Raw genomic sequence first — 27,709 nt, 5'->3', positions numbered from 1 at the left:
GGGTGGAGGTCTCAAACTGAATTCCCACAGAGCTTGTGGAAGGAGACAGCTGGATAGAGAAGAGGTTATACAATGGCTCCAGCTGAGAGAAGCAGTAAGGTGAGCATGTTAAACATCAGAGAATCCTCACAGGACCCCCAACCTTGTAATTGAATCCATATGAAACCAGGTTCATTAGTTTCACTGCCTGTGAAATAACTTGTTTAGCAGGGAGTGTTTTTAATCTAATGCTTACATTTCAAGTTGAAATAACTAATGTAAGGGGCTGTTTGTTTGCCAGCTTCCTTTTCAAAGATTTTCTTTTTGAAGTTCAGTTTTGAAACTGTGAAAATACATTCTAAAGAGCTATGTTTTCTGTATTTTATTGAGTTGGCAATAAGCCATCTAATTTTCATATTTCTAGCTACTTTGCACACAAAGTGGGAGAAATGGTTAGCTTTTTGATAGCTACAGATTTTTATTTAAACCTCGATCTAAGTTAAAGAGGACAAGTTTTTGGGAGGCTTTTTGTGTGGAAAAAAAATGGTGATGGGATATAAGACCTTCAAAACCAGGTTCGAATATGAACATATTATAAGTTGGATCTTGTCTGCTTAAATGCCAAATTAACTGGTAAGCAGGAGTTCAGCGTTAATAAGCTGAACTCTTGAGTTCTGTCCCCTTCCTTCCCACTCTTCTTCCCCTTATCCTGACTCACTCCCAGGACTGCTGAACACATGCAGCCTACGTGCAAACTTTTATCACCAGTTTTTATAACTCCAATCAAAATATTTAACAAGACATTTTATTTAGCACTAAGAGTACATCCAACCCAAATGTTTCATTTCAGCCTGTAAAGCTTTGTTTATTTGTTGTAATTATGGTATTTACTGTTAATGCTCAAACTAATGAGAGTAACAAAATTAAGTCTTGTGTGTCAGTCTGAGCTTTGCTAAACAGGAAGCAGTTAAAAGGGAGAAGGTAAAAGTCCAAAGTCATGCCATCAGAACTTTGTATTAGAGCTGTTCTGTGCTGCAACATGAAGGAATATGCCAAAAATAAGACTTGTCAATATATTGTGCTGCCCAGCTGATTTCTAATGTAGCTGTAAAAGTTACAGATTTCAGCTTTGCCAGTTTTAACAGTCATTATAACACTGATTTCGTCAAGTATTGCTTGCAAGGTTTCTAACTCAAGAACATGAAGGCCGCTGAGTTTCAGAGAAATTTTCATTAATCCACTGTTAAAATTGACTTTCTTCAAGCATACTGATAAAATGACTTCAGAAATGTGATGGTTACTGCAGCATGGCTTATCAAACCCTTTGCAAAAAACCCTGAAGAATTTCATAAGTCATCTGTAATAATGTCTCAATGTAAATTTAGGAGAATTACCGGATAATTTTGCTTATATTTATACAAATATATGATCTTGTCTCTTTATTTTTAGGTGTGCTTGGCAGTGATGATGGACTATTTATTTGCATCAGATACTCTTATATGAAAAGATCACGTTTCCAAAGAGCCTAAGTGTTATTTTGTTTCTGAAACAGAATGGCAGGCTTCAAACGAGGATATGATGGAAAAATTGCAGGATTGTATGACTTGGATAAAACTTTGGGCAGAGGGCATTTTGCTGTGGTCAAACTTGCTCGGCATGTCTTTACTGGTGAAAAAGTAGCAGTAAAAGTAATTGACAAGACCAAACTGGACACTCTAGCCACCGGACATCTTTTTCAGGAAGTTAGATGCATGAAACTAGTGCAGCATCCCAATATAGTACGGCTGTATGAAGTGATTGACACCCAGACTAAGCTTTATCTTATCTTAGAGCTAGGTGATGGAGGAGATATGTTTGATTACATCATGAAACATGAAGAAGGTCTGAATGAGGATCTGGCAAAAAAATACTTTGCCCAAATAGTTCATGCTATATCCTACTGCCATAAACTGCACGTAGTTCATAGAGACTTAAAACCAGAGAATGTGGTCTTCTTTGAAAAACAAGGACTTGTGAAATTGACTGATTTTGGGTTCAGCAACAAATTTCAGCCTGGAAAGAAGCTCACCACAAGCTGTGGATCTCTTGCATATTCTGCTCCTGAAATTTTACTTGGGGATGAATATGATGCACCAGCAGTAGGTATGTCCTCTTTGAATTCAACCAGTAATCTAAAGTACCATGATGCTGTAGCACTATGTTTTCCGTTTCAAGTTAATGCCGTATGTGGAAGCCAGCTATTTGGCAAGAAATAATATTACAACCTAGATAAGTTATGGATGAGTTAATGCTGGAGCAGCTCTGTTTGAAGAAGATAATAAAGCACTCTCAAAAATGCTTAAAAGTTCTTTTTGTATGAAATGATGCAATTGTATACATTGTAATTAACTTTTCTATTAATGATAATGTGAATGCAGTGTGTATATTTGTACTTGCTTTGTTAGAGTACCCACCTCCTTTTCAGAAAAGTGCCTGTTTTTACTTTATTTTTAACATTCCCCCCCTGCAAAAAAACCCAAACCACCTAGTGACTTTATTTACTCAGTTTAGCCATATGAGAATGACATTGTGAGCCAAAGCTGATTACATGTTCTGCTGCAAGGTAGTAGGAATCAATTTTTACTAAGTACGAACTTGGCTATTGAAGGAGGAGACAGGGAATTAAGGAAGGCTTAACTTCTTCCTCTTCCTCTTCTCTGCCCTTTTCTTATCTGAGAACTGAAAATAGGGGGGGAGTTCCTAGTTGGTCCCAGTTGTTTAAAAGGTAAGAGAAATAGTAACATGTAAATTAGTCTGCATGTTTCTAGCTGGAAAGTGGAGTGTGCTAGACAGACTACTATAGGTAATTCTCTTACTCTCTCTGTTAGTTTTCCTGCATATACTATTAGAAGTAACTTAGAGTTTTTTTAAAAATAGCTGTAAACATTGATATAGTCACTGAATGATGTCCTGGAGTCATACAGATTGTTTGTATCTGTTAGTTGAGGTAGAACGTGCTGCTTCTCCAACAAATGAATGTACATTTAATTCCAAATGATGCTTCAAAAAATAGCTAATTTTAGTCAACATGCCTCTTGTTCTTGTGTGCCCAGTATCTGATACTTTTACTGCATTAATAACACCCATTAGGACTCTGTACATGGCTCTCTGCGTGTTATGCCATGGTTATTGTAGTGGATGTAGTGATGGTTTAAATTAAGACTGACTTGTCCAATTTGTTGCTAATTTACCTGAAGTAAGCAATCAGCTAATTTTGTATGCTGACAAGGTATTCCTACACACTGTTGAACTAAAATTCTTGCATTATTTTTAATGTAAATATTTTTAGCTAGTAGATCTTACAGTCTTTGCTTAAACATTTGAATGTCACTTCATGACTTCTAACTTTGAATAGGTATTTTACTGTGGGTTTTCTGGACTTGAAAGTACTTTGTGTGCTATAATTAGGAATTTTAGATGTCTGTGCAGTTTGTGGTTTTGCAAATCCATGTCGATGCTACAGTGATACTTGACAAAATGATTTCTATTTAGATTCAAATGTTTTAGATGAGTTGGTTCTGTTTTTTTATTAGTGGTGAATTAGATATCTTGAGTCATTCTGTGTTCTTCTATGTCTTTTTATTTTGAGAATTTACTGAAGCATGAGTGTAAGTGATTGCAGTGGCCTCCAAAACTAAATGGAAAAGTGAATTTGTTAAATATTCTGTACAGTGCCTTATGTGAATTATTTCTTGAAAAACGGAGTAGCAGTCAAATTTTGGAGGATGAGCAAAAAATGAAGTTTTGATATTGCTGCCCAACTGAAGATGCTAGGAAGAAAGAAGGTGTATGGGGATTAATGGGGGGTCAGGGGGCATTAGGAACACTATGACCAGATGGTCCAAATTGAATTATATAGTTAGTAAAGTGAATTTTTGACCTCTTAATGGTAAATGTAAGAATGGTGGCATCACATAAAAAGTTTCTTAGAGGACTTTGTAGGCAATCAGTTAGGTATACTTTGGAATAGTACTAGAAGAAAATGATTAAATGGATTCATAGAGGAGACGGTCTTGATAATACAGAGTGGACTGATATGAACAGTAGAAAAACTAGGAAAAATTAATTTCTTCTAGCTGGTCTTTAAGGACACTAGTTAAGTTCTATTTCTGAGAATATTTAAATACAGCTCTGTAGTTTTTGCTTACTTATTCCCCAGTATACTGTCTCAGTTACTGGATACTAGAACTCCTCCTATCCTAGTTGACAGATTGTAATGCTTGTATTCAAACTTTTTAGTGGCACAGTTTTCATTGCTTTGTAATGTACTAACAAAATCTCCAAAGTACTGTCAGTACAATAGTTACAGAATAAAAAAATCAAAATTTATTACGAGTTGCCTTGAAGAGTCTGGATTTTCCTTTTCTAACTGGGTAGAAAAATAAGATACGCTATGTAAGGTTTCTAAATATGACTTATTTGTGTATTTTAAATGCAAAGATTGTGGAGGAAAACAAAAATACCAGGGACTTCTTTAGAGCCCTCCTTCCCCCAAATGGATTCTTAAATGTAGAATTTTAAAAGCATATATGCTTAGGAAATTTATCACTAACCATGTAATTATGCAACTGAGAAATCAGATTGTGCAAACTTTTCTTAACCTTTAAAGATAAACTTTCGTGCTAAGATGAGGTCATACTTGTGGACAAGAAGTATGTATAAATTCAGAAGTAGACGTTTTCAAAAGAGATTATATCAGTTATGTTTTGACACTGGTAATGTGCAAGGTGTGTATATATATAGCTTGAAATAGTGGTGAAGTGCTGTGAACTCATTCAGCTATTGGCTGAATAGGGCTGTTAATATTGCGATGATGACAATGGCAAAGATATTTTGCCAGTTAAGATGATATTACAATGTAGCTGAAGCAATCTAAAAGCTAGTTGCTTACGTGAAAGGTCAGGCTTTCTCCAGTGCAACTGCATGGTCCTGCCCCTTTACGAGAATCTGACCACTTGAAAACCAACTCAATTTGCTAAAATGCCAAATAAAAAAAGGATCGCCCTGCTTATAGTCTGTGCATGTTAAGGTACGTTGGCACTCATAATATTTTAAAAACTCCACACCTGTTTTCATTTATCCAGAATTGTTCTTATATTTGCAAAAATTACTGCAGGAAAAAAAGATCAAGACACATGATGTTTTGGTTTTGTTTGTTGGGTTTTTTTTGCCAGAGACCTTTGACACAAATGTGGCTTTTCTGATGTCTTATGAATAATATTAGAATGAGTATATGAAGGAAAAGACTTTACATTTTCGTGCTACAAAGAGCTGAAATATTCATGGCAAATCTTCTATTAAGTTATATCCTTAACAAATATCATGGAAAAAGCTTGCTTTATGAAAAACTAACTGTTTCAGCTAGTTTAGGGTTTAATCTCCCCTTTGTGATGCTATTAAGTTTTCACACTTGAAAAGGGACTAGTTAATTTAGGTGTCTCGTTTCCTTTTGTGTTTAAGGCTGTAGTTAAAATGATGCAAGAGGAATATTAGGCAATGATTGTATGTTCCCAGGGCTTTTCAAAAAGCTGAGTGAGTTAGATAATGAGAGGTTCTGTTGCTTATAGTTTCTCATGTTTTTTTCACACTTAATTAAAATTTGTTCTAGTCAGAGGAAAGTGAGAGGACTGTTGTTGCACATAAAGTTCATTTTGTAAATCAAATGGACATATTATTTTAGATCAGATAGAGTTCTGTTTAGAGCAGTGGTGTAATTCAGCGAACTCCAGCAGTATTCAAAAGCAGGTAAGTACAGAGGAGAAAGAATAAAGCATGCTTCTGGTAGTACTTTTCCTTTGTTACCCTACAAGCATCAACAGAGATTGGATCATTAAATAAACAGAAATCACCTCTTTCCTGGGTGATAAAGCTTAATTACAGTTTTTCAGATTAGTTGATTCTTTCAGAGGAAAGCAAGTTCTATTTTAACTGCTTGGTATCTCTACAAAGTATTGTGTAGGCTACAGTAATTCTGGAAGACATTGATACATCTGAGAGGCTTTTATTATTGTAGTTGGGTATTCTGTATGTGATTTTTGTAGGTGCATGGAAACATGCACATTAAATTTATTGTAAGATTGGGATTGTCTATTCAGCACAGTTGAGCACAGGCCTCTAGAACAGTGCTGTAATGCACAAATAACACTGTAAGTATCATCACAATTACTTAGCATCACAGTCTGTCACAGCAACACCAAGAGAATGGTGGCAAGGTGTTCCCAATAAGACATGACTAACAAGAATATTACGGTTACTGTAGCTCAGTGCTATTCATGTAGTCCAAGTCCAACTTGCTGCCTTCTTGGAAGTTGCAGAGGCCAACCATTTGGATAAGGTTCATTACTTTAGTAGTTAGATGCTGGCTTTCTTGCACAACTCAGACCTGGATATCTTCTGACAATATGGTAAGATAATAATGAATGTATTCATGTATGTCATTATCTAGTCAAACATTTTTGATTATTAACAGAAACAGAGCATTTTTCTGAGATGACGATACTACTTTTAGACCCACATTGTCTCTGGAATGATCCCAAATTCTTTCGTTTTCTTTTTGCATCAAGCATTTGCAACGGCTTCTTATCTGCATATAGTGTTGCTGGAGCGTTTGGTCTTTCAAAGCTTCAGCCATGTTTACCAGGTGCTTGAGGATAGCTAAGTAGCCCCAATGATCCTGTCTGGCCTGTGTGGAGCTAATTTTGATGTTTTTGCTTGTGTATAGCACTTCATTCACAAACTGAGTCACTAATGTAAGCATAATGGCCAGTGGGTATGTACAGTAACCTTTTACATGATAAAAAAGCTGAATATAAGATTTGATAGACTTGAGTTAAAAAAAAAAAGTGGTAAGACACTTGCAAACCATATATGACATTGAATCATTTAGCATACCTGACAGCATTTTGGAGTTTCAGTATGCTCAAAATCAGATTACAGCCAAACCTGACAGAAATGAAAGGCAAAAATTCCTACAAAAGCTTTTTCACCAATTCTTTTGAAAGTCTCCTTTTTTAATTTTGTGTTGTAGCACTTTAGAAGATTTATAGATATATTATAGAATGAGCTTGAAGGTGTAAGAGTGCAGAAAGCTGAAAGAGCATAATACTCGGCTGCTTCCCCTTCCGATTTGCTTCCGTCGGTGCAGAGCTACCCCTTCTTATGTGCTGCACTCTGACCATTTAATCAACTGATTTTATTAGCTAATTTGACAGATTACTGAACTTTTCTGCAGGTTTAACTTCTGCCAGGTTAGCAGACCTGTTTGTTCCCTGAGCATTGAGTGGAAGAGCTGGTGCAAAGGAGGTGAAGGGAGCATGCAGCTTGGACTAGAGTTCTGGGGGAAGATAGTAGGACCTGCCCCTCTTTTGTGTTAGAAGGTTTAGGTTAGATCAACTCAGCCTAGCTCTCTTCACGTTCCATGTAAAAGAAAATAATTTGACTGAAATTCATCAAGTATCGTTGCTGGCTGGGGTTAAGCCACAGCAGTCACACTACTGAAAAAAACTGAGTCAAATTTGAAAAAATTATCAGAAATGAGCTTTTTATACTTCTTAGAAGGGGCAAGGAATTGGTTGTAGAATACTTTTAGAAAGTTTCAGTCTCAAGGATATTCATGTCATGTTAATAAAGAATGTATTTAAGTTCTGTGGCAATTTGTGTGCAGGTAGTAAAACTTATTTTTAATAGAAGGGGAGTCCAACTTTTATGTAGTATGCTATCCTTTGATTCTGCTTTTTTTCCCCTCAACCTAATTACTTTATTGACAAAAAATACTTTTCATGCCTCAGATTATTGAGGGTGTTATGTTACAGGTATCAGAGCATTGTGTTCAGGAGTGGAGTTACGATGTGACAGGGCTGTAATGAAGGGTGGGTGTCTGTGATCCTGAAGACAGCTCAGTAAATCTGTGACAGCTAATATTTATGAAGTATAATTTATGTTCCATTCTGAATTATTTTATGCACAAGTTTTAATGCATTCACCAATAAACTGCTGGGTGAAGCAAAGAACAATTTATCTAACAAACTGCAGAGGAGAAGCTGTCAGGATAGTCTTCAGTTACTACCATATCAGCTAAACTGTAACTTAAGTATAGGGATGTTTCTTAGTCATCTCTCTGTGTTCAAGGGAGAACAGTTTTCATAATATTTCAAACTGCTGTTGTGGAGCAAGATTTCATTATGGTAAATACCTCTCCACAGCCAAGAAGCTTCATTTCATGTATCTTGCAAGCAAATATTCAGATGACTTATGTTCAGCCCGTGGCTGACTAATTTGGCAATACAGTTCTGGTGGGACGTAAATCAATGGTGTACTACTTAGTTACAAACCAGATGCTCAAGTTTTGCATTCATGTGTAAAGCTGTACCAAGATGTTAATTTTTTAATAAAGTACAGGTTATACATTTTGCAGTTAAAACCTTTAGGAAAGGTAGTCTATCAGAAAATATGAAGGATTTCTTAGATACTAGAAGCAAATTGTCATTAGTATTTATAAATAAAAAAAAGACCAAAAACATTGCAGTGAAACATGTGTATGTGCTGTATAGATTTTGATATGTCCAATGATGTTGATAACATGTTTTATACAGAGAAAAACTTCCTTCTACATTTGCCTAATTAATACTGATTTTTACCCTGACTAATAATTTTCTGAGTAGTAGTATTGGAAAGTCAGTTCACGCAGAAAATGTTAGTTTTGTTTGTGTTTTTAATGTAGATTCAGTAACTTCTGAAATGTGGCTAAGCAACAGAAACCAAAGGAGAAAAAAATGCGTTGCTAAATGCAGAATTGATGAATCAGAGTGAAACAGACTATTTTGGAATAAAGGCAGTGGCATGTGTTCAATAAGACCTTTCAATGGTGGTGTCTTTTGTTAAAATATCCTTACTGAAATTTGAGACGCAGTAGTTACTAAAAAAAATGAAGAACAACTATTTGTCTGTATTTTAGTAGTTCTATGCAACCGGCAAAACCCATGCTATTGTCTTCAGGGAAAAACAAGTACTAGTTGCCAGACTGAATGAAAATAAGAATTGCTTCCAAAGATAAAGACTAGTTACTGATGATCATGTCTTAGTCAAATAAAATAACATCTATAGAACAGACTGTTTCATCAGACAGATAAGCTAATTATGAAAATAATTTGCTAAATGCCATTTGCTATTTCTGCTCTTTTTTGGAGGCATAGGGGAAGGACAAGATTTCTCCTAATTCTCTTGTCTGCTATGTGTTCTAGTAGTAATTTTAATTGGATTTGTTGGGCTTTAAAACAAGGAGAAAACCCAATTCTGCCTTTTAATTTTGAAAAAGTTAGCACTGATTGCAGATGATCTCTTCCTCAGCCTTCTGCAAGGGAAAAGTAAATCCCATTTTACAAAGACAAAAAACAAATAGCTGAATTAACAGACAGTGGCATCTCTGAAAACTCGAGACATCAGTATGTAAGTTTATTCGAAGCCTTTTTCCTGAAAAGTTAAAGAATGGAATAATAGTTCAATCAGCTAAAAATCGAGTATCTACAAAAAAGTAATCTCTTCAAACTTTACAACTTGTCACAACTGGTCCAGTTTTAGCATCTTCCAGATTTGCCAGCAGTCTGTGTACATGGTAGTGTAAAAATACTTGCGATGCATAGAAATGCTGAAATTGTTAACAAAGTTATTCTATACTGTCTTGCTACTGACTTTTGATACAAGGGATACAACTTTTTTAAGCTTTTTAGCATATACAGGGGTGGAAATACTAACTCTCCTTTGAAGCACAAGTATCTCAACAATGTATCAGGCACCATTCAAACAATAGAGTAGTATGATACCAGCTTTTATCCTTTTATACTGTAGTATGTAATTTCTCATCACTGTTTTTAACAGAAGTCTCATTTTCTGCAGTATTTGACTTGTCATATGAATCTTTACTCTTAAACGGTGTTTTGGTTCTTCAGACAATTATGTGTAGTTATGCTATAAGTTTCAGTGTTCCTTCTGTTTTCCATAGTCTATGCTGTGAACAGGATCTTAATTTTCAACTTGTAGCAAGCATGCTTACCACTGTTATGCTTGTGAGTTATCAGCCAGGCTCCACTCCTAAATTCCAATCCAAATAAAGTAATTCATGATGGGGTTTTGTGTCTGAGTTCAAAACAGCAGTCTTCAGATACTGCCCAGTTGCTGCCTAGCCCTGAACATGCCCAGAGTGCATGATGATCTTTACATTAGATTTTCATATTTAACTCTGCATAGAACTTGATATTGAAGTGCTGGTATGTTGAGTCTCTTTCAAGGCTTGTCTTCAACAGATTTCTATGGATTGGGCTTTCTTCCGTAAATCTCTGAAGAGGTTGTAGCAGCAGTGCTGGTGATATTCTTTTTACTGTCTTAAGATAGTGGATAGAGCAATTGCCCATGATGCTGGAAATCAGGGTCTGTTTCCATCCTTCATTTGTCCAGTCTGTTGATAACCTCTGCAGTGCCAAACTAAACATGGAAACATTTCTGTCATCTCCCTAAAAGTTGACTTGTTTTCTTTTTTGCTCATTAGGTGGCTTCTAGTGGAAGATAACTATTGTGTTCAGCTGTTACAGGAAACATTCCTATGAGAAATGTGTAAAACCTGACTAAATTGACTCAATATTATAAATCACTTCTGAAGAAACAGACTTCCTGTAGAAAGAACTGTCTTATCAACTGAGCAATATATACTGTATAAACTATTAAGCAGTTCTACATTTAAGTGAGGAGAACAAAAAAATCTTTTTCTCATAAAAGTCTGAAATAAACAACTTTAAACAGACTCAATTTGCTTTATGTAGTAAATGCAAATGTGTCTAATCCAAAATGAGAATGGATTTTTAGCTGCTTAAAATCACAAATGCATATAGCATATATAAAGTGTGACAAGTGCATATGACTTCTGAGGGATGGTAGAAACTTGGGCAAATCTTATGCTACAAGGATCCCCCGTGTCACATAAATTGGAACTCTGAAGTTTGTAGTGCTTATTTTAGGAATAAATCAGGGACTTTAGAAAGCAATAAATAGCTAATGAAATGGTGAAGCCCAGCTCAGTGGTTAAGCAGATGAATATGGATATCCTTTGTGCAGTGTACGAACTGGAACATAACAGATGTTTGACTGCCCTGTGTTTAAGACAGGCATAACATAGACAGCTAATGACGTAGTTTGGTTTCTATGGCAGTGACTTCATGTTATGTAAGGAAGTCGCGTATACACAGCCCTGGTTGTCATGGTTCTAGGAATCCTGCTTGAAACAGTCCTCTCCTGATCAACATTACTTAATGGCTTTAAAAACAATAAAATATTCTCTACTGCAGCTAGCTAGCTAGTGCTTTTAAAAGTCCTAGTCTCTCTTATTTTATTATTATAACAATGGCAGTTTCAAGTTAATAGTACCCAGTTTAAAGGCTAAACTGCATCTTCAGATCTTCGCTGTGCTTTTGAAAGAGACCTTGATTTTGGCCACTGCAGTATATAAGTATGCCTTCCTTCACTATAATCATTTGAAGTTTTACAGGTTATAAGCATGCTAAATGCATGCAGCACGTCAGGCCTAAATTCTGCTTTTTCATCAATTTTCTGCAGAGAGCAAATTAGATGACTCTTGGAGGGAAGGAGAAGCAGTTTCCACAAAGCCTTCAACTATAATTACTAAGAGTAGTAAAAAACTTGAAATGGTGAGAAATAAATTCTTGGTTAAATCTGCTCTTTTAAAAATGGGTCTCTAACCCTTCTTTTCACTGTGTTCCTTCAGTTAAGAGTTTCAAATCTAGAACTGGCACTGGCATCTGAGTTCTGAGCTGTGACAAGGGAGGATAGCTGCAAATGTATGCCAACTCATTGGCCCAAGCCAAGGAGTTTTGCTTACAAAACCTGCTCCTTTATCCAGTTAAACTGTGCAGTAATAAATTCATTACATCTAAAGGTTTTATCTAAAACCTAATCTATTTTTTTAAGCATTAACATTGCACCATAGCTAATATATTATCTTAATATGCCAGGGGTGTGAAGGTGGAGGAGAGACAGATCTCTGCACAGTTCTTTACTGTGTATGCTGTATGTCAAACCATATTTGCCTTAAATGAAGGTGAGATTTTTTTTTTTAAATGGTGTAGCCTGTTTAATGGGTCTCTAAAAAGCAGTCTTGCTCTGCATTCAGATCCTGCCCATATAGTTCTGTGCTCTCCTTTGCATTTTTTTTTTTTTGACTCTGGTGCTTGTGCATCCCTTTAGTGAACCAGTGCCATTCAGTGAATGGGTAAAAATGTATATAGATGTTGTCATCTTTGCTTTTAAATGTATATCTACAGCTTCTAATAATGTGTGAAAGCAGGAAATTGTCTCAGCTAGGATTTATCCACTGAGTTGACGTAAGGTGTATCAACTTAAGAACATACTATAAGGGCTGCCTTGACTAAAACAAAAAGTATGTTTTCTTAAGTGTGCGGAGATCTAAAGAAAAAATTACGTTCCTTTAAACTTTGAGTTATTTTTCTTCCTCCTTTCCCCAGTTATTAGCTGATCTAATTAGAGATGCTACTTCTTTCTAGAAGCCTTGCTTTGATGAGATGTCAAGCTCTTATTTCATTGCTGCTCCAACATCTTTCCAATCTTCTCATGCAACTGTCTTGTCAAAGTTGATGCTTTTGACCAAATCAGTTCGCTAGATCTTGACTGAGGCTTTCACTCAGTTTGAGTGAAACCCCCCTGGTGTAATAGGGTAAGAACACGCTTTGGAATTTAAAAATGAAAGATCAAGGTGCTATTGTCTGCTCTGCTGGTGGAAGTGGTCTCTCCAGCAGAAGCAGTTATTCCGCTTTTGTTCCACCTAATATGTGAGCAGAAATTGGCAACAGCAGGGTACAGCGCAAGAGTAGGCAGCATGTACTGACCAAGTGCTGATCAAAGCAAACCATCTCTGTCTTCCTTAGGTTCTTTGGGATCCAGAGGATAAATGAGTTTTCTTGTTATTAATAGGAAAGAATAATAGAGCAGTGCTGATCATGGCAGCACAAAACAATATGGAAAAGAACATTCCTGTGTATGGCTTTATATATAGTTTGGGGGAAAGATAAAAATCTGGTAAATCAGCACTGTAATAAAATAATTTCTGATTCTCTTTTACCAATTTCTCAAAAACAGCAATGCTTAAAGATCCTGAATTTTGCCTCTGTCAGCCAGATGGCACTATTCTGGAAACGAAGAATTTTCCATAATGTACTGTGGTTATTAAATTAAATGAGTGAACAAAAATTGTATCTTTAATTGAAAGAAGGCATTTTCATTTCTTGCAATAGTTTTTTGCAGTATATTTTCTGAATTTTACTGAAAAATAGACAGCTGTAGATCTCCAGTAGACAAAAGTGCAAAGTGCAGACATAGGATTGATTTTTTGCATTTATAAAATGGCTTACAATTAATAAATTGGGTACAAACATTAGCATTTCTTATATGTACCTTATAGTCATTTAACTGTTGATCTTTTAAATATTTCAAAATTGTATGTGGGTACTAACTCATTTTTATGGAGTATCTGCTTTGAAGACTTCAGATTCTAAAACTTGAATTTTGAGTTACACTGAAGGCTAGCAAACCAACATGTTTAAACTTACTTGCAGGTCATCATAGAGTCATAGAATGGACTTAGTTGGAAGGGACCTTGAAGATCATCGGGTTCCAACCCCCCTGCCATGGGCAGGGACACTTCCCACTAGACGAGGTTGCTCACAGCCCCATCCAGCCTGGCCTTGAACACCTCCAGGGGTGGGGCAGCCACAACTTCTCTGGGCAACCTGTTCCAGTGTCTCACCACCCTCACAGTAATAATTTCTTCCTAATATTTAATCTAAATCTGCCCTCTGTCAGTTTAAACCCATTACCCTTTATCCTATCACTACAGTCCCTGATAAAGAGTCTGTCTCCACCTTTCCTGTAGGCCCCCTTTAGGTACTGGAAGGCTGCTATAAGGTCTCCAGGGAGCCTTCTCTTCTCCAGGCTGAACAGCCCCAACTCTCTCAGCCTGACTTCATAGGAGAGGTGCTCCAGCCCTCGGATCATCTTCATGGCCCAGGTCACTTATTTAGATTTAAATAGGTCACCTATTTGAATTTAGAAGAGATATTTACAAATAAGTAAGACTTTTTACCCTCAAGTTTATGGATACTTTTTACAAGGCGGAGATGACTTCCCCTTTTTAGTAGCATTAGCTTAACTATGTCAAGCTACAAGTGGATTCAAAACATACAAAATTAGAACTTTATAATGCAAAACTGACAGGGATTCCTGTTGTTTGTTCTGGAAACTTTTTTTTGCAGGGAGATCTGCCAGTAAAAATCCCAATTTTCATACAACATTGTATGTGTCTTAGAAAAAGTGCCAATGTGAAATTTTGTGGTAGGTTGGGAAGGGCAAGATACTGTTGTTACTGTTCTTATTTTGTTCAGGATTGCACACAGCTGTTGGCGGAGTAATTGTGGTAGTTTGAAATACCAGCGAATAATCCAGTCCTTATATACTAGTTCCATTTTTCTGTTCTTTCAGGATTCGTATATTTCAAATGAAGTTACTTTGAAAATGTTTAATGTTTCCTGTCAGCTTTTTTTTTTTACCACTTCCTTCACACTTATCATCCTTTACCCTGTGTTTGGTGTGAGGAGTGAAAAATAATTGTGTTTTATAGCTGAGTTGAACAACCCTGTGCTGGTTTAAATGGAGCATTCAAGTTCTGTGTGTTCACACTATCAACACTATTTTAGTTCTTGCTGTGCTGGGTCATGCTTTCATTTTCTTGAATAAACACGTCCAATGCACTGCTACGTGGACTCTTCTAAAATGCTTCAAGCTGAAAGAATACATGAAGCATTTTACTGTGGGGGGAGTATCAACCAGAACACTAGGATAGGTCGCATTACAAAATAGATTTTAGGCAAAGTTAGAAACCTAGGAAGGACATTGATAACCAAAAGATGACTCTTAATAGAAATGCACAAATTCACATGCTTTACTTGCTTGCAAAAAATGAGTTCTTATCAAAAATGAGTTCTTATCTATTGTGTGGTGAGAGAGAGATAATGCAGCAAAACTTCTTGGCCACTTTCAAACTAAACAGTAGGAGGAAGATGTAAGTAGCTTTACAAAATTAAAGGTGTACCTCCTAGGTGAAATTACCTCTCTGTCTTGTGAGGCTTGTCTAAATCCTATATTCCAGAACATTCACCTTTCTGGCACCAGGCTACCAAAGCAGTAACACATTTACTGAATCTTAAACATGTGAATGGTCATGTTGAATTTGCAGGTATACATGATGCAGTGTACTGGCCTCAAAATGCTCAGTACCTACAGGATTGAGGTCCTTGTAATCGTAACAGAAATCAAATAATTGAGTTAATAGCATACACTTACTACAAATTAGAGCTCTAAAGAAAATTACCATGTAGTATTTCTGTTCCTCTGTCAGCTAAACCATATGAAGAATGGGTTGTAACTAACAAAATGAGTAATTGTTCTAGGGATGAATGTGTGTGATGTACATTATTAAATACAGTCGTAGCCATGCTTCAGTTTAAATGCATGTCAAGTATTTTGAGTAGGCCACAGAAAGCACAGATGCAGTTGGGTAGATAACTTTGTGTGGTTCCCTCTTGCAAGTTCTTCCAGCTGGTGTGCTCTGCTGCTTATGACTACTGCCAGCTGCTCTCCCCTCTTTCCCCATTTCTCTCAGTTCAGCTGTTGGCTTGGTTTTACTGGGTACAGATGTGTGAAATGCTAGGGTGTAGGACCCAAGATTGCCACTGAAATTTCCAGACTGTGGGGTTGTAACCAAAGCTTAAGACCATGGCCTTCTCTCTAAGCATATATTGGAGTTAAGTTATTTTTATGCAATATGAAATATTTCTCAATATTTCTCAATATTTAAGCTTCCTGTATTGAATGCAGTGAGACTTGTGAAGTATTTTCTTCTAGGCAAACGCTTAATAAAGATTTGAACTAAATATTAGATTTTACAGTAAGTAGAAACCAAATAAAGGGCTTCATGCCGAGAGTGCTTCTTTTTCATCCTTTGGTATGTCATTTCATTGGGGAACAAGAAAGTTCTTAAATGTTTTTTATTTTACACAACCAAGCATTAGAAGGAAGTAAGATGACTCCCAGGGTGTAGTGGAGATCACTGTTAATTGTTATGTTTGATGGATATTAAAAAAAAAAAAAAACACCAAAAAAAAACCCAAACAAACAAACCAACAAACAAAACCCCAACACCCTGTACTTTAATATGATTGCTGTAAGAAAGTAGTTTTACCTAAATGATTTAATTTATTATTTACCATCAGAAGTAGCAAAGAATTCTTATAAAGCAACACTACTGAAGGAAAAACATAATCCAGTTCATTCTCACTGAAATAAGTGACTTTCTTTGTAATTTCTTTACTTCATAGAGTAACATGTAAACAATATTGAGAACTGTTTATGCTAGTCCTTAAACCGGAATGTGCTTTGAATACAAATGTCTTTCATAGGTAGACACAGATTATGAAGAAAAGGGTAATGAATTCTTGTCTGCTGAGTGACCAGATTATCTTCAGTTTTATCTCACCCTTTGCTGTCAAAGACGTTATGCATCTCAAATTGTTATGCATCCCTGAAGTAATGAATTCTGATTCTTTTCTTCCTCTAAAATTATAAAAGCTGTCAAACAATAGAACTACTGTATTTTGTACTTCAGTGGAATTGCAAATTCCATAAGTAATGCTCATAATCAAAGACTGCAGTAATAACCCCAGTATGCATCTCAAGAATATTTCACGGTTTTGATGGTAATCATGTCTGTTTCCTCAACAGTTATTTTAAAATATGTACTGTATATTTACAGATATATGGAGTTTAGGGGTCATCCTCTTCATGTTGGTTTGTGGACAACCACCATTTCAAGAAGCAAATGACAGTGAAACTCTGACTATGATAATGGACTGCAAATACACAGTGCCACCTCATGTATCCAAAGAATGTAAAGAGTAAGTAGAGTACTAAAGAACTTGGAAGCACTACTAGAAGTTGATGCTCATTACCTTTGGGAGCGTCCCCATACCATATTATCAGTGTGTGGAATATTCCTTGCCTATTAATAAGATATTATACCTACTGCTTTTGTTTAGTTGTTAGTATTTCCTCACACTGATTGGGTAGTTTCTTGGGCACCAATATTGCTTCTTTTTTATTGTTTTTCTTTTTCCCCTTCTTACTAAAGGTTAATCCCATGATTTTTTTTTGCCAGTAGGTTTTTCCCACACTTCTGTGAAACTTAATTTGTATTTTACACAATATATATTTTTTATGTGTCTTGGTTGTCATGCATTTTATAAATGTTTGAAGCTATTCAGCACTGACTGGCTCTGGCCACCACTCTTGCTGGACAAATTACAAGGAGTTGTTGAGATTATTTTGTAGCAGGGTTTAAAAAGGTAAATGATTCCTACAGATTTCTGTTCAAAATAAAGTTGTCAAAACCAAGGATATCACAGCAAGTTTTGCTCATCTCCTACTGAAATTGCAACGCCAAATCAACATTCTAGGCAATCAAGGGAGAAAAATATTCTGTCTGCAGATACCATATGCCACTTGGGAATCATGACTCATTTTGATGTGTTGTTTTTCTGCAGTGTTCACTGCAGCTTTTTTTTTTATATGTTCCAATATTTCCCATATTTCCCTATTGGTTAATGACCTCTTCAGTCCTTTTGATATATATCCCAGTTGCATCACTTAGACTATTTTACAATGTTTGGCTAGGTTCTTGAATCTCCAATAGACTATCTTTTCATTTTCAATGTGAAAGTCCAGCTGCCTTTATAAATGCTTGAAAAATGTATTTGGTCCGGTCAAAAAACTAGAGCAGCATCTAGGATTCTGTTACTTGACACAGAATAAAATTTGTTACAGCTGTGGTCATAATGACTGTTCCTCTCTTCACCTGTCATCTGTGTGGTCCAGGAATCTAATGCCATAGTTGGTTTTCATGTCTTGTTATTAGTGTCTAGCATTTCCAGTAACATGGACAAGCTTCTATCAGTGTTCTAAACAGCTCGAAGAGCTTTATGTACAGGAAGAGGTTTAAAATATAATACAGGAAGAGGTTTAAAAGAGAGCTCTTATCAGTGAATTCTATCGAATAAATCTCTTGAGATGCTGCGTACTGTGAGCCAGGAAGCTTATTTTTTTGCAGCCTTTAGCTCAATGTATTTGCTAACACTAAGATCTGCTTTCTCAACACGATGCATCAACAGTATACGATCAGTTACCCAAGTCCTCTATGGCTTAGGTTTTCTTGGGGAAAAGACTCTGGGAATGTTTAAACTTCCTGCTTGGAGTGAAAGCATTCTTGGTGGTCTGGGATGCATAAGCAAGCTTAAAGCAGGAGGCACATGTGGTACATTTGTGTGGTTTTACTACAGGTGTAGTTTAAAAAAAGTCAAATGAAGTATGTAATTTGTTCCCTTTCTGTCATAATATTAACAAAAGCAAAGAAAATCAAGGCTCCCGTGTCGCACCCCGCCTTTCCTTTTGGTAAAGGCAGAGACCACAGCTACTAAGAATGTATGTGACATTCTTTTTTTACAGTAGAGTTTTAAGAAGTCTGAATTAACCTCCATTTTTAATTCCATACATAATCTCACACTAAAAAAAAAAAGTAATAATAAAAAAAAAAGTGATTCTCTTTGTGATTTGTGTGGCCTTGCAGTTTGAAGTTGCATAGTGTAGTAGAGTTAGTGCAATAAAAAGCATTTTGTGAGAACTACAGAACTCTTATTCCACATGTTGGAGCAATAAAGTTTCATTGAAACCTTGGCACCAAAACTGTATATCCATGTTTTCTTTGTTGTGCAAAGCCAAAAATACGTCCCCTAAGAATTTTTCTCTGAAACTTCACATATAGTAAGCAACCAAAGATATGCTGTGCTAATCAAGTCTTCTTTCTCTGTTTATTTGAGGAATTTATGCACTTCCCTTCCAGCACTTGCAGACACTCGGTATCAACCCGTTAGTAGGTTGGTCACTTCATCAGCCCAGATAGTGTTTTGGGTTGTTTGTTGATTTTTTTATTTTTTTTTTTAATTTATCGATAGAACAGATCACTGTCCTTTCATGGATACTGAAGAATCAAATGTCTGATCGCTATTTCAGAATAAAATATTTCCACTTATCTTGGCATTCCATATTCTTGTTGACAGCAGCAATAATAGAAAATTATATTTCTATTATTTTACAGACCAGCCTGTGGGCCATCTGTGACAGTTGCCCTATAAATCTATTAACAGACAAACAAACTGGAAAAAATCAGGTTAAGAATCTAAGCGTAGTAAATGAAAACTGTTAGTGTCTTTGATATTTATAGTTTTTAATAACTAAATTGTTTGTTTCACTTCAGCAGTATTTGGAAAGTCTTTGAGAATAAATAATTTCCCATTACATTGTTTATTGTAAAGACTTCTAAAGTTCTGTGTGGACAAACAGCAGAAAATTTCTTCCTAACATTGTTCTTACAATGGCTGTTTTTTAAACATGTGAGTGCATTTTGTTTAGATATATTTTTTATTCACAGTCTAATTACACGGATGTTGCAGAGAGACCCGAAGCGAAGGGCATCTTTGGAAGAGATTGAAAACCACGCATGGCTCCAAGGAGTTGACCCATCTCCTGCAACAAAGTACAATATTCCTCTTGTGTCATATAAAAATCTGTCTGAGGAGGAACACAACAGTATAATACAGCGCATGGTTCTTGGTGATATTGCAGACCGAGATACAATAGTGGAGTAAGTTGTCAATTTTCTATATGCAGTTTCTTTTGTGCATCTATCCTTATATTTGATTAAAGAATGTGATGAGAACCTGGGTACTTCAGTGCTTAAATATCAAGCCATTCAGCTAACAAATATTACAGTCTTGCTCTTTGTAGGATATTTTACAATGAGAAATACTTAAGTACTTAATTAAACCCCTTAAATATCTAAAATATTCCCCAAATTGAAAGAGAATGTAAAATTGTTTTTTCTATTTGTTCGTGTTTAAGCTGGAGAAACTTTTACTATCTTACCATTTGGAGGGGGGAAGGGAAAACAGCAGCCTCACTTCCTGTGCCGCTTAAAGCTTAACAGTGGCATCCTTTCTGTTAAAACATCTGAATGATGCTTGCTGGCTTAAAAATTTAATTTTACTGTAAATTTAATGTGACCACCCTAAAGTAATGAAGGTTTTTCCTCCAGTTGATGCATAAGCAAATATTGGTACTTTGTGGTTATATGTGCCAGTGGGAAAGCCTGTCTTTGGTGCATAACATTAATGAAATACAATTTTAACATTTAAAGAATTCCTTCAGTAAAGGAAGAATTCCTTCATTTTGGGGCGGGATGATATTCTGAGGATGTCCTCATCCAACTATAGTTGAAATTACGAGACTTGTTGCTCTTTATTTTCAATAAAACCAAGACATGCTGTCAAAACATCAAAAATACACAGTTCTGCTCTCAGACACGCTTCCTGCTGTGAGAAGTACAGCAAGTTGTGTGAGATGCATGTCCAGTTTTTAGAAAACTATTGATGTATGGTTTATTTCGTGTTTTGCACTTTCCTTAGGGCATTGGAAACTAACAAATACAATCACATCACTGCTACTTACTTCTTACTAGCTGAAAGGATTCTGCGAGAAAAACAAGAGAAAGAAATTCAGACCAGATCTGCAAGCCCTAGCAACATCAAAGCTCAGTTCAGGTGAGAATTCACAAATCTAAATTTTTAACTGGGCTTAATGAGAATACTGTAGAATTGCTCAAGTACTTTTTTAAAAACAGTAAAATACCTGTTCCTGGCAAATTTTAAATGTCTTTAAAGTGCTGTGGATGCTTCAGAAGCTGTTCAGAAATCAGTTACCAATAATATTTTCAATTCCTATCATTTACAGGAAATTACTAATCAATTTGAAGTCTGTATCTAAAGTAGTAAGTTTTGACACCTGCTAGGAAAGGACATGTTCATTGACCTTCAGTTCCTCATACAAATTGTGTATGTAATATCACTGGAAAAAAATCAGTTGCGTAATCCATAAGCATGTTGATAGGGAATTAGTTATAAATGGGAAATCACTCTGAATTTGATGTTATGGTTTAGTTGTTAGCTTTGATTTATTTTTATTTTTTTTAATGGGTCGAACTTCCCCTAAATCTTAGAGCAAACATCTGTAGGTTACATTCTTTTTAATATCAGTTGATATGCCTGTTGTCTAAGGCGAATTTTTGAATTAATTGCTTTAATCACCCATTTAAAGATATTGCAATAGATTTTTTTTTTTTTTTTTTAGTTTGACAAAAGCATGAATAAAAAAAAGTTATAGTAAGGTTCCCTGAGATGTTTCAAAGCTTCAGTTTCTGACACAGTAAGACTAAAGGGGGAAGTGGGATTCTGGCATCTAGTTGGTATTGATATGTTCAACCAGTCCATTTGCTCTGCAACCAGTTATCAAAGCATCCTCTATCTTCAGTTACAGCAGCGTATGCTTTACAAAAACAAACAAAACAAACACAATGCAAATAGTATAGTTTCTACCTGCACATTGATATTGGAGGATACATGGTTTGAACAGTTATTTTTCTTAAACATTTTGTTTTGAATTTCCTGAGTTGAGTGTTAGACTATAAGTAGGGATCTACTGGTATTGAGAGAAAAAAACAAAACAAAACTTTATTGGCCCATCTTGACAATCTTTCCAGTGAAGATGGAGGTTGTGCTGATGCATTTCCATTAATTTTTGTTCTCTAACCTCCAGTCTCTTCAAAAGTTGCCTTTTAGGTTTTGGCAAAATATTATTGGTAACTCTTCTTAGCAATAATAACAATTGTTAATAGCTAATCTCTTAATGAGAGGAGAATATTAAGTGCTTGTGCTGATGTTTAGAGTTGCTGCCTATCTTCAGTGTTGTTAATCTGTCTGTAGGATTTAGTGAAAAAGATAAAATAGCTTGTTCATGCCAAAGGTTTCTTTGTGCAACTTTCATGCAAAGTCACATGTGAAATCATTTAATAGGAATGATAATAGAGACATAAATGCTGTGGTGTCCTTCTGGTGCATACCCGTAGCTTCCTTGGCCTAATTGATGAAAGTTGGATACTACTGCCTCCAGTTCAATCTAGGAAAAAATGGACCCTTGTTATAAGTTAAGGGCATGCATTTGTGAAAATAAGCTAAAGATACATCATGTCCATTGGTTGTTACCTTGGATTTAGGTGGAGATTTTGGAGGCTTTTAGATGAGTCTCTTCCAAATACTATTCTGTCTGCCTGAATAATGAATTGTTTCTCTCTGAACCTTACAGTGGTTCTCAACATCTTTGTCATCTCTAGATGAGCCTGCACACTGTGTTATAGATTAGAGTAGACTGAAATTTTGTTGCTGCACTTAAGTGACCATTGAGTGAATGACCTTTTAGATAGGAAATTTATCTTACCTTGCATGGTTACAAGTGCTTTAGAAGAGTTACTGTTGCGGGCAAATAAGGGTTGCCTGCAGAACCAAATGGTCTGGAGCTCAGTGTTACAGAGCTTACCTCTCTTCAAGGGGTAACACTACAATTTTCATTCTGGAGTTCTCTCTTAATGGATCATCCTCTTATTTTATGTTGATTTATTTTACAAAAGAAATGCAAGCAGAGCATCAAATGTGTCTAACACTGAACTATTAGTTATAAAACAAATTACTTTAGAGGAAATCTTTGAGTTTACCTTCAAATGAAAATTCTAAAACTGCAAAGTCTGCTTTTAAATTATGGGTTTTTTTCTATTTTTTTAATAGTGTCACTGTTTCAGTAGAAGAGCTGTTCCAGTTATATGAGGAACTGGAACAAGTTCATTGAACCTAAATCTTGATATGAATTTGTAAAGTTGAATGGAGTAGTTGAAGCCTGCCTTATGAGTATGAATTTTCTTTTCGTGACAAGGACATCTGCATAAACTCAAACTCATGCCCTTAATGGTCCCATGACCATTCCTTGTCTTCATGATGATTCTAAATTCAAAGTGTTTATGTAGAATGACGTCATGGAGAAAACAACAAAGTAGTGCATTACTTTGATTCTGAGACTTCAAAAGATTTAAAAGAAAACCCCAAACAACTTACTTGCAACCTGGAGCTTCCCTTTTGTTCCACCCTCCCCTCAGGCCTACTGGGAATAAGGGGGGGGGGGAAGGGAGGCAAACATGGGCTGCTATGAGAGATAAACATATTGTAGTGAGGAGGTTTATTGCCTGGAAACTACAGTGCTGTTAGATACTCCATTTACCCTTTACTGTGACAGCCACAGAAATATCTTCCTTTTTTTTTTTTGGGGGGGGGGGTGGCTGACAAACCAGTCTGTTCTTAAAGCATGGTAAATTCTCGAAATGTTTAGATCTTCATTTTCTGTCACTTCTGTAGTTATGTTTCTAATTTATTTAGGTCCTATTTGTTAATCACAGACAGTTGCTTGTGTTGAAAATACCCAGCATAGCACAAGTCATCAGAAAACTAGGTCAGTGTTTTCCAGTGTTTCTGGAGTCAGCTGGGCCTAAGGGAAGATGCTGGTGTCAAACCAAGGAGGACCACAACTTAGGCTCCACTCCTTGTCTGGACAGCTTGGGTCGGAGCTGCTGGTTGTGTGGCCTCCCTTCAGGCAGAGCGAAACGGGTGGGAGGGCACCAGCAGCTCCCAGCGCCCAATGAGGGGGGAAGGAGCCTGTGTGGCTCCTCCCAGGGAATGGACTACACAGGCTCACATGGGTGTGTTGGCCACCGGGTCCTACTGTTAAGGATCCTGGTGGATTTTTTTATCACTGGTTTGCTAAGCAAAATTGAAGCTAGTACTTCAAAACAAAGCCTGCAGTTAGGCTTGATAAGTGCAATAATGGCTTTAATAAAGTACTCTTCTTCAGAGATCATAGAATTGGGAAAATAGTTGTCAATTGTCACCAGTGTAGATGGGCATCTCACACTTCCAGATCCTTTTCTATTCAGCCATTCCAGAGAGAGTCTTGAGCAAATGCGGTCCTAGTGCAGGTACTTCCATTAACTTTAAACACTTAAAGAATATGTTTAGAATAAGAATAACAAAGAGATGTCTGAGCTTTCCTTGTTTCTTCAGCTTGACCTCTTAACACAGCCCAGATCAGGAATTGGTATGACCCTTCATTCTCTGTATGCAGGCTGTTCAGGCAGGTATCTGGGGTCATACTTGGTGTGAAACATTCTCTGCTTCCTCTCCTGCTTTCCTCCTACGCCTTGCTGCTTAACTGGGCTGCAGCCCTTTCTTTTAGCACAGCCAAAATATGGTTGGGAATGTCTTATAATTTGCTGTCCGTATGTGAACAGAGTTCTCTGCTACAGCTTTTTATGCAGTATGCTAGAGTAATTTAGTTATGTAAAGTTCAAAATGATCGGCAAACTTTTTAAAATTAAAGATAACTCTTACTTTGAGAGGTTAGAAAAAATTTCTTGGTCTCCACAAGAGAAGTGGGGCTTACTCTGAGTGAAGCAATTGAATTATTCAGTATTAAGGTGTTGGTCTGTAGGATTTTGGATTAAACTTTCAAAATACAGAGAGAGGGGAAAGACTGACAGTCTTCATTCTTAATTTATTCTGTGTGCATTATGGAGAAATTTCTATATATATTAGGATTTAAAATAAAATATAAATCATTAGACACGACCTTAGATAGTGGAGATAAGACATCAGCTGCTAACTGTAAAACTGATTTACACTCAAGTGTTACTTTCATTTTGATTTGAGCTAATGCTCGTACACAGTCATACATTTTGAACTTTGATTTACAGTTTATTCAAGTGTCATATTCTTAAGCAGCTTGAGTCCTGAATTCATGCAGCTGTAGTATTCCAGTTGCTCAGCTAAGGACAAATAAACGTATGATCTTAATTCATGTGTGTTTCACATTAAAGGGGATTTTGTAGAATAGAGCTTGGTCTGAATGAGACTTACTGAAAATGAGAGAATGTTTCTTCTGACTCAGCTTTTCAGTCTCACTCGTGTTAATTGTATCCTAATCTTTATATTAAGAATACTAGAGGAAAAACCCAGAAGCTTCAGATTAAAAGTAGTTCGTAATGCTATCTTAAGTTGGCCTTGAGTCAGCTTGTATATTCCTCTAGGTACTGGTGGTTCTATACCTGCTTTAGATTATTTTCTTTGAGACACAATTACTTGAAGTTTTTTATTGCTGAATTCATTTTCTGAGAGCAGTGAAATCTTAAGATTTCATTTGACAGTAACCAACATAATTTCTAAACTATGCTTTTGGGTATAAGGTGTTCCTTTAAAATAACAACATTTCTAAAGGAATACAAGTTCTCTGAGAATGTTTCCTCTTCCTCAGTTACTCAGTGCTGTTATTTATAAACATGCCACTCAGCAGGCCCTTTTGTGTGGCAGTACTTGTGCTTCTTTTGTGCAGATCCTACATTTTCTTGTATGTTCTGAAACACTTGCCATGATCTAACTTTTCTTTTATCCTTTACAATTGTTTATGTAGGCAATCATGGCCAACAAAAATCGATGTACCCCAAGATTTGGAGGATGACCTTACAGCTTCTCCTCTCTCCCATGCAACTGTTCCTCAGTCACCAGCTCGCACAGCTGAGAACGTTCTCAACGGCCACAGGAGCAAGGCCCTCGGCGATTCTGCAAAGAAAGAAGATATCCCTGAATTAGCTGGACCGGCGCTTTCAGCAGCCCCATCGGTGAGCTTAAAACCCACTACAAGTGGCCGGAAGTGCTTGTTCAGAGTAGAAGAAGATGAAGAGGAGGATGAAGAAGATAAGAAACCTATTTCTCTTTCTACTCAAGTTGTTCTGCGCCGTAAGCCTTCAGTTACAAATCGTCTTACTTCGAGAAAGAGTGCACCAGTCCTCAATCAAATCTTTGAGGAGGGCGAGTCAGATGACGAGTTTGACATGGACGAGAACTTACCCCCAAAGCTCAGCAGGTTAAAAATGAATATTGCCTCGCCTAGCACAGTGCATAAACGCTATCACAGGAGGAAAAGCCAGGGACGGGGCTCTAGTTGCAGTAGCTCAGAAACAAGCGATGACGACTCGGAAAGTAGGAGACGCCTAGACAAGGATAGTGGGTTTACTTACTCCTGGCATAGACGGGATAGCAGCGAAGGGCCACCTGGCAGCCAAGGAGATGGTGGTGGACAAAGCAAACCAAGTAATGGAAACGGAGGGGTAGACAAAACGAGCCCAAGTGACAACAACAAAGGTGGGGGGAGTCCCTCCGGTAGCTCCAGCGGCAGCACCAACAACACTTCAGGTTCTACTCGGAGATGCGCTGGATCAGGAAACTCAATGCAGCTATCGTCTAGAAGTGCAGGGGAACTGGTTGAAAGCCTGAAGTTAATGAGCCTTTGCCTAGGTTCACAGATTCATGGCAGCACTAAATACATTATTGATCCTCAAAACAATCTCTCCTTTTCCAGTGTAAAAGTACAGGAGAAATCAATGTGGAAAATGTGTATAAGTTCCAGCGGAAGCACAAACCAGGCTTCATCGCTGGGCAACCTAAAATTTTTTTCTGACCAAATGTCAGATACAGCAAATGAATTGGATAGGATAAAAACCAGGAACTTGAAAAACAATGTGCTACAACTACCTCTCTGTGAAAAGACGATATCTGTGAATATTCAGCGGAACCCAAAGGAGGGGCTGCTGTGTACCTCCGGTCAAACCAGTTGTTGTCACGTCATTTGACAATGACCTAACTTTACTAACTCGATCTACTTGACAGCATCATTCTTCCTGTTCAGAGCTGTGAACACCTTGTCACCGACCCCCTTTTGTTGTCTTAAGATTTTTAAGTGGGCTTTGAGCAGTTATTTATTACACTTTAATTTTGTGTTTGCTTGATGGTATGACAATGCATGGTCTCTGCATGCTGCTAGCCGATACGTTTTTCTTTTTCAACAAAACAGAATATTTTATTGTGTAATTTTTACATTTATAATTTTACTATGGAAGATCTGGATGAAATTAAAATAAATATCTGGATCCTAATGTAAATGGAGCACTTAGAAGTTTCATGTTCTGCACTTAAACTAGAGAGAGAAGCTTTTGTTTGCTTGTGAAATGTTAATTCTTGTTCTGACCTTCTGTGATAACTAAAATATGTGATACGTGGCATACTTCTATGTGTCTGAAACAGAACCAAAGCAATAATGTTTTGATGCTGAAAACTCTTCAGGGAGCTTTCAGATGTTCCAAGGCTTGTACAAAGCAAAGATGCACTGAAAATTAGTGATCTTGAAATATGATTTTAAACCCACACCTATTTGTCTTAAGCTATGATACGGATAAAGTCGTGGCTCAAAAATCAAACTGAGAAGATCTTGTTTTGCTAGAGGCAGTTTTCTTTAAAAAAAGAAAAAAAAAAAGGCAAGTAGATTTGTAAGGCAGCTTTCTCCCATAGAAATATGTTAATATTACAAGCAGACAATCTTCTTTTTTAATATAACAAAGGTAAATTATTGAGTCTACTTCTGAGTTTTTACATGCTAACTGAAAATAAAGTATTTGTATGAATTACTTTTGTTATTAGTATATCATGACACTTAATATTTTAGTTTTTTACCTTGTGAAACTTCTCCC

The 27,709-nt window shown here is 36.5% G+C and overlaps 1 protein-coding gene across 1 annotated transcript; it reads left to right on the top strand.

Moving 5' to 3' along the window:
- SNRK (SNF related kinase) lies at positions 1-27,488 on the top strand. Its single transcript, XM_009886803.1, has 6 exons — positions 1-99; positions 1,429-2,121; positions 16,904-17,045; positions 19,631-19,843; positions 20,664-20,798; positions 25,597-27,488. Exons 2-6 carry the CDS (start codon positions 1,533-1,535, stop codon positions 26,813-26,815), a joined length of 2,298 nt encoding a protein of 765 aa, XP_009885105.1. The 5' UTR covers positions 1-99; positions 1,429-1,532; the 3' UTR covers positions 26,816-27,488.
- The last annotated feature ends 221 nt before the right edge of the window (positions 27,489-27,709 follow it).

The sequence above is a fragment of the Charadrius vociferus genome, unplaced genomic scaffold (assembly GCF_000708025.1).
Source record: "Charadrius vociferus isolate BGI_N301 unplaced genomic scaffold, ASM70802v2 scaffold106, whole genome shotgun sequence".
Lineage (NCBI taxonomy): Eukaryota > Metazoa > Chordata > Aves > Charadriiformes > Charadriidae > Charadrius > Charadrius vociferus.
Note: the sequence above shows the minus strand (reverse complement) of the source record. Positions and strands in the feature narration are given on the sequence as shown.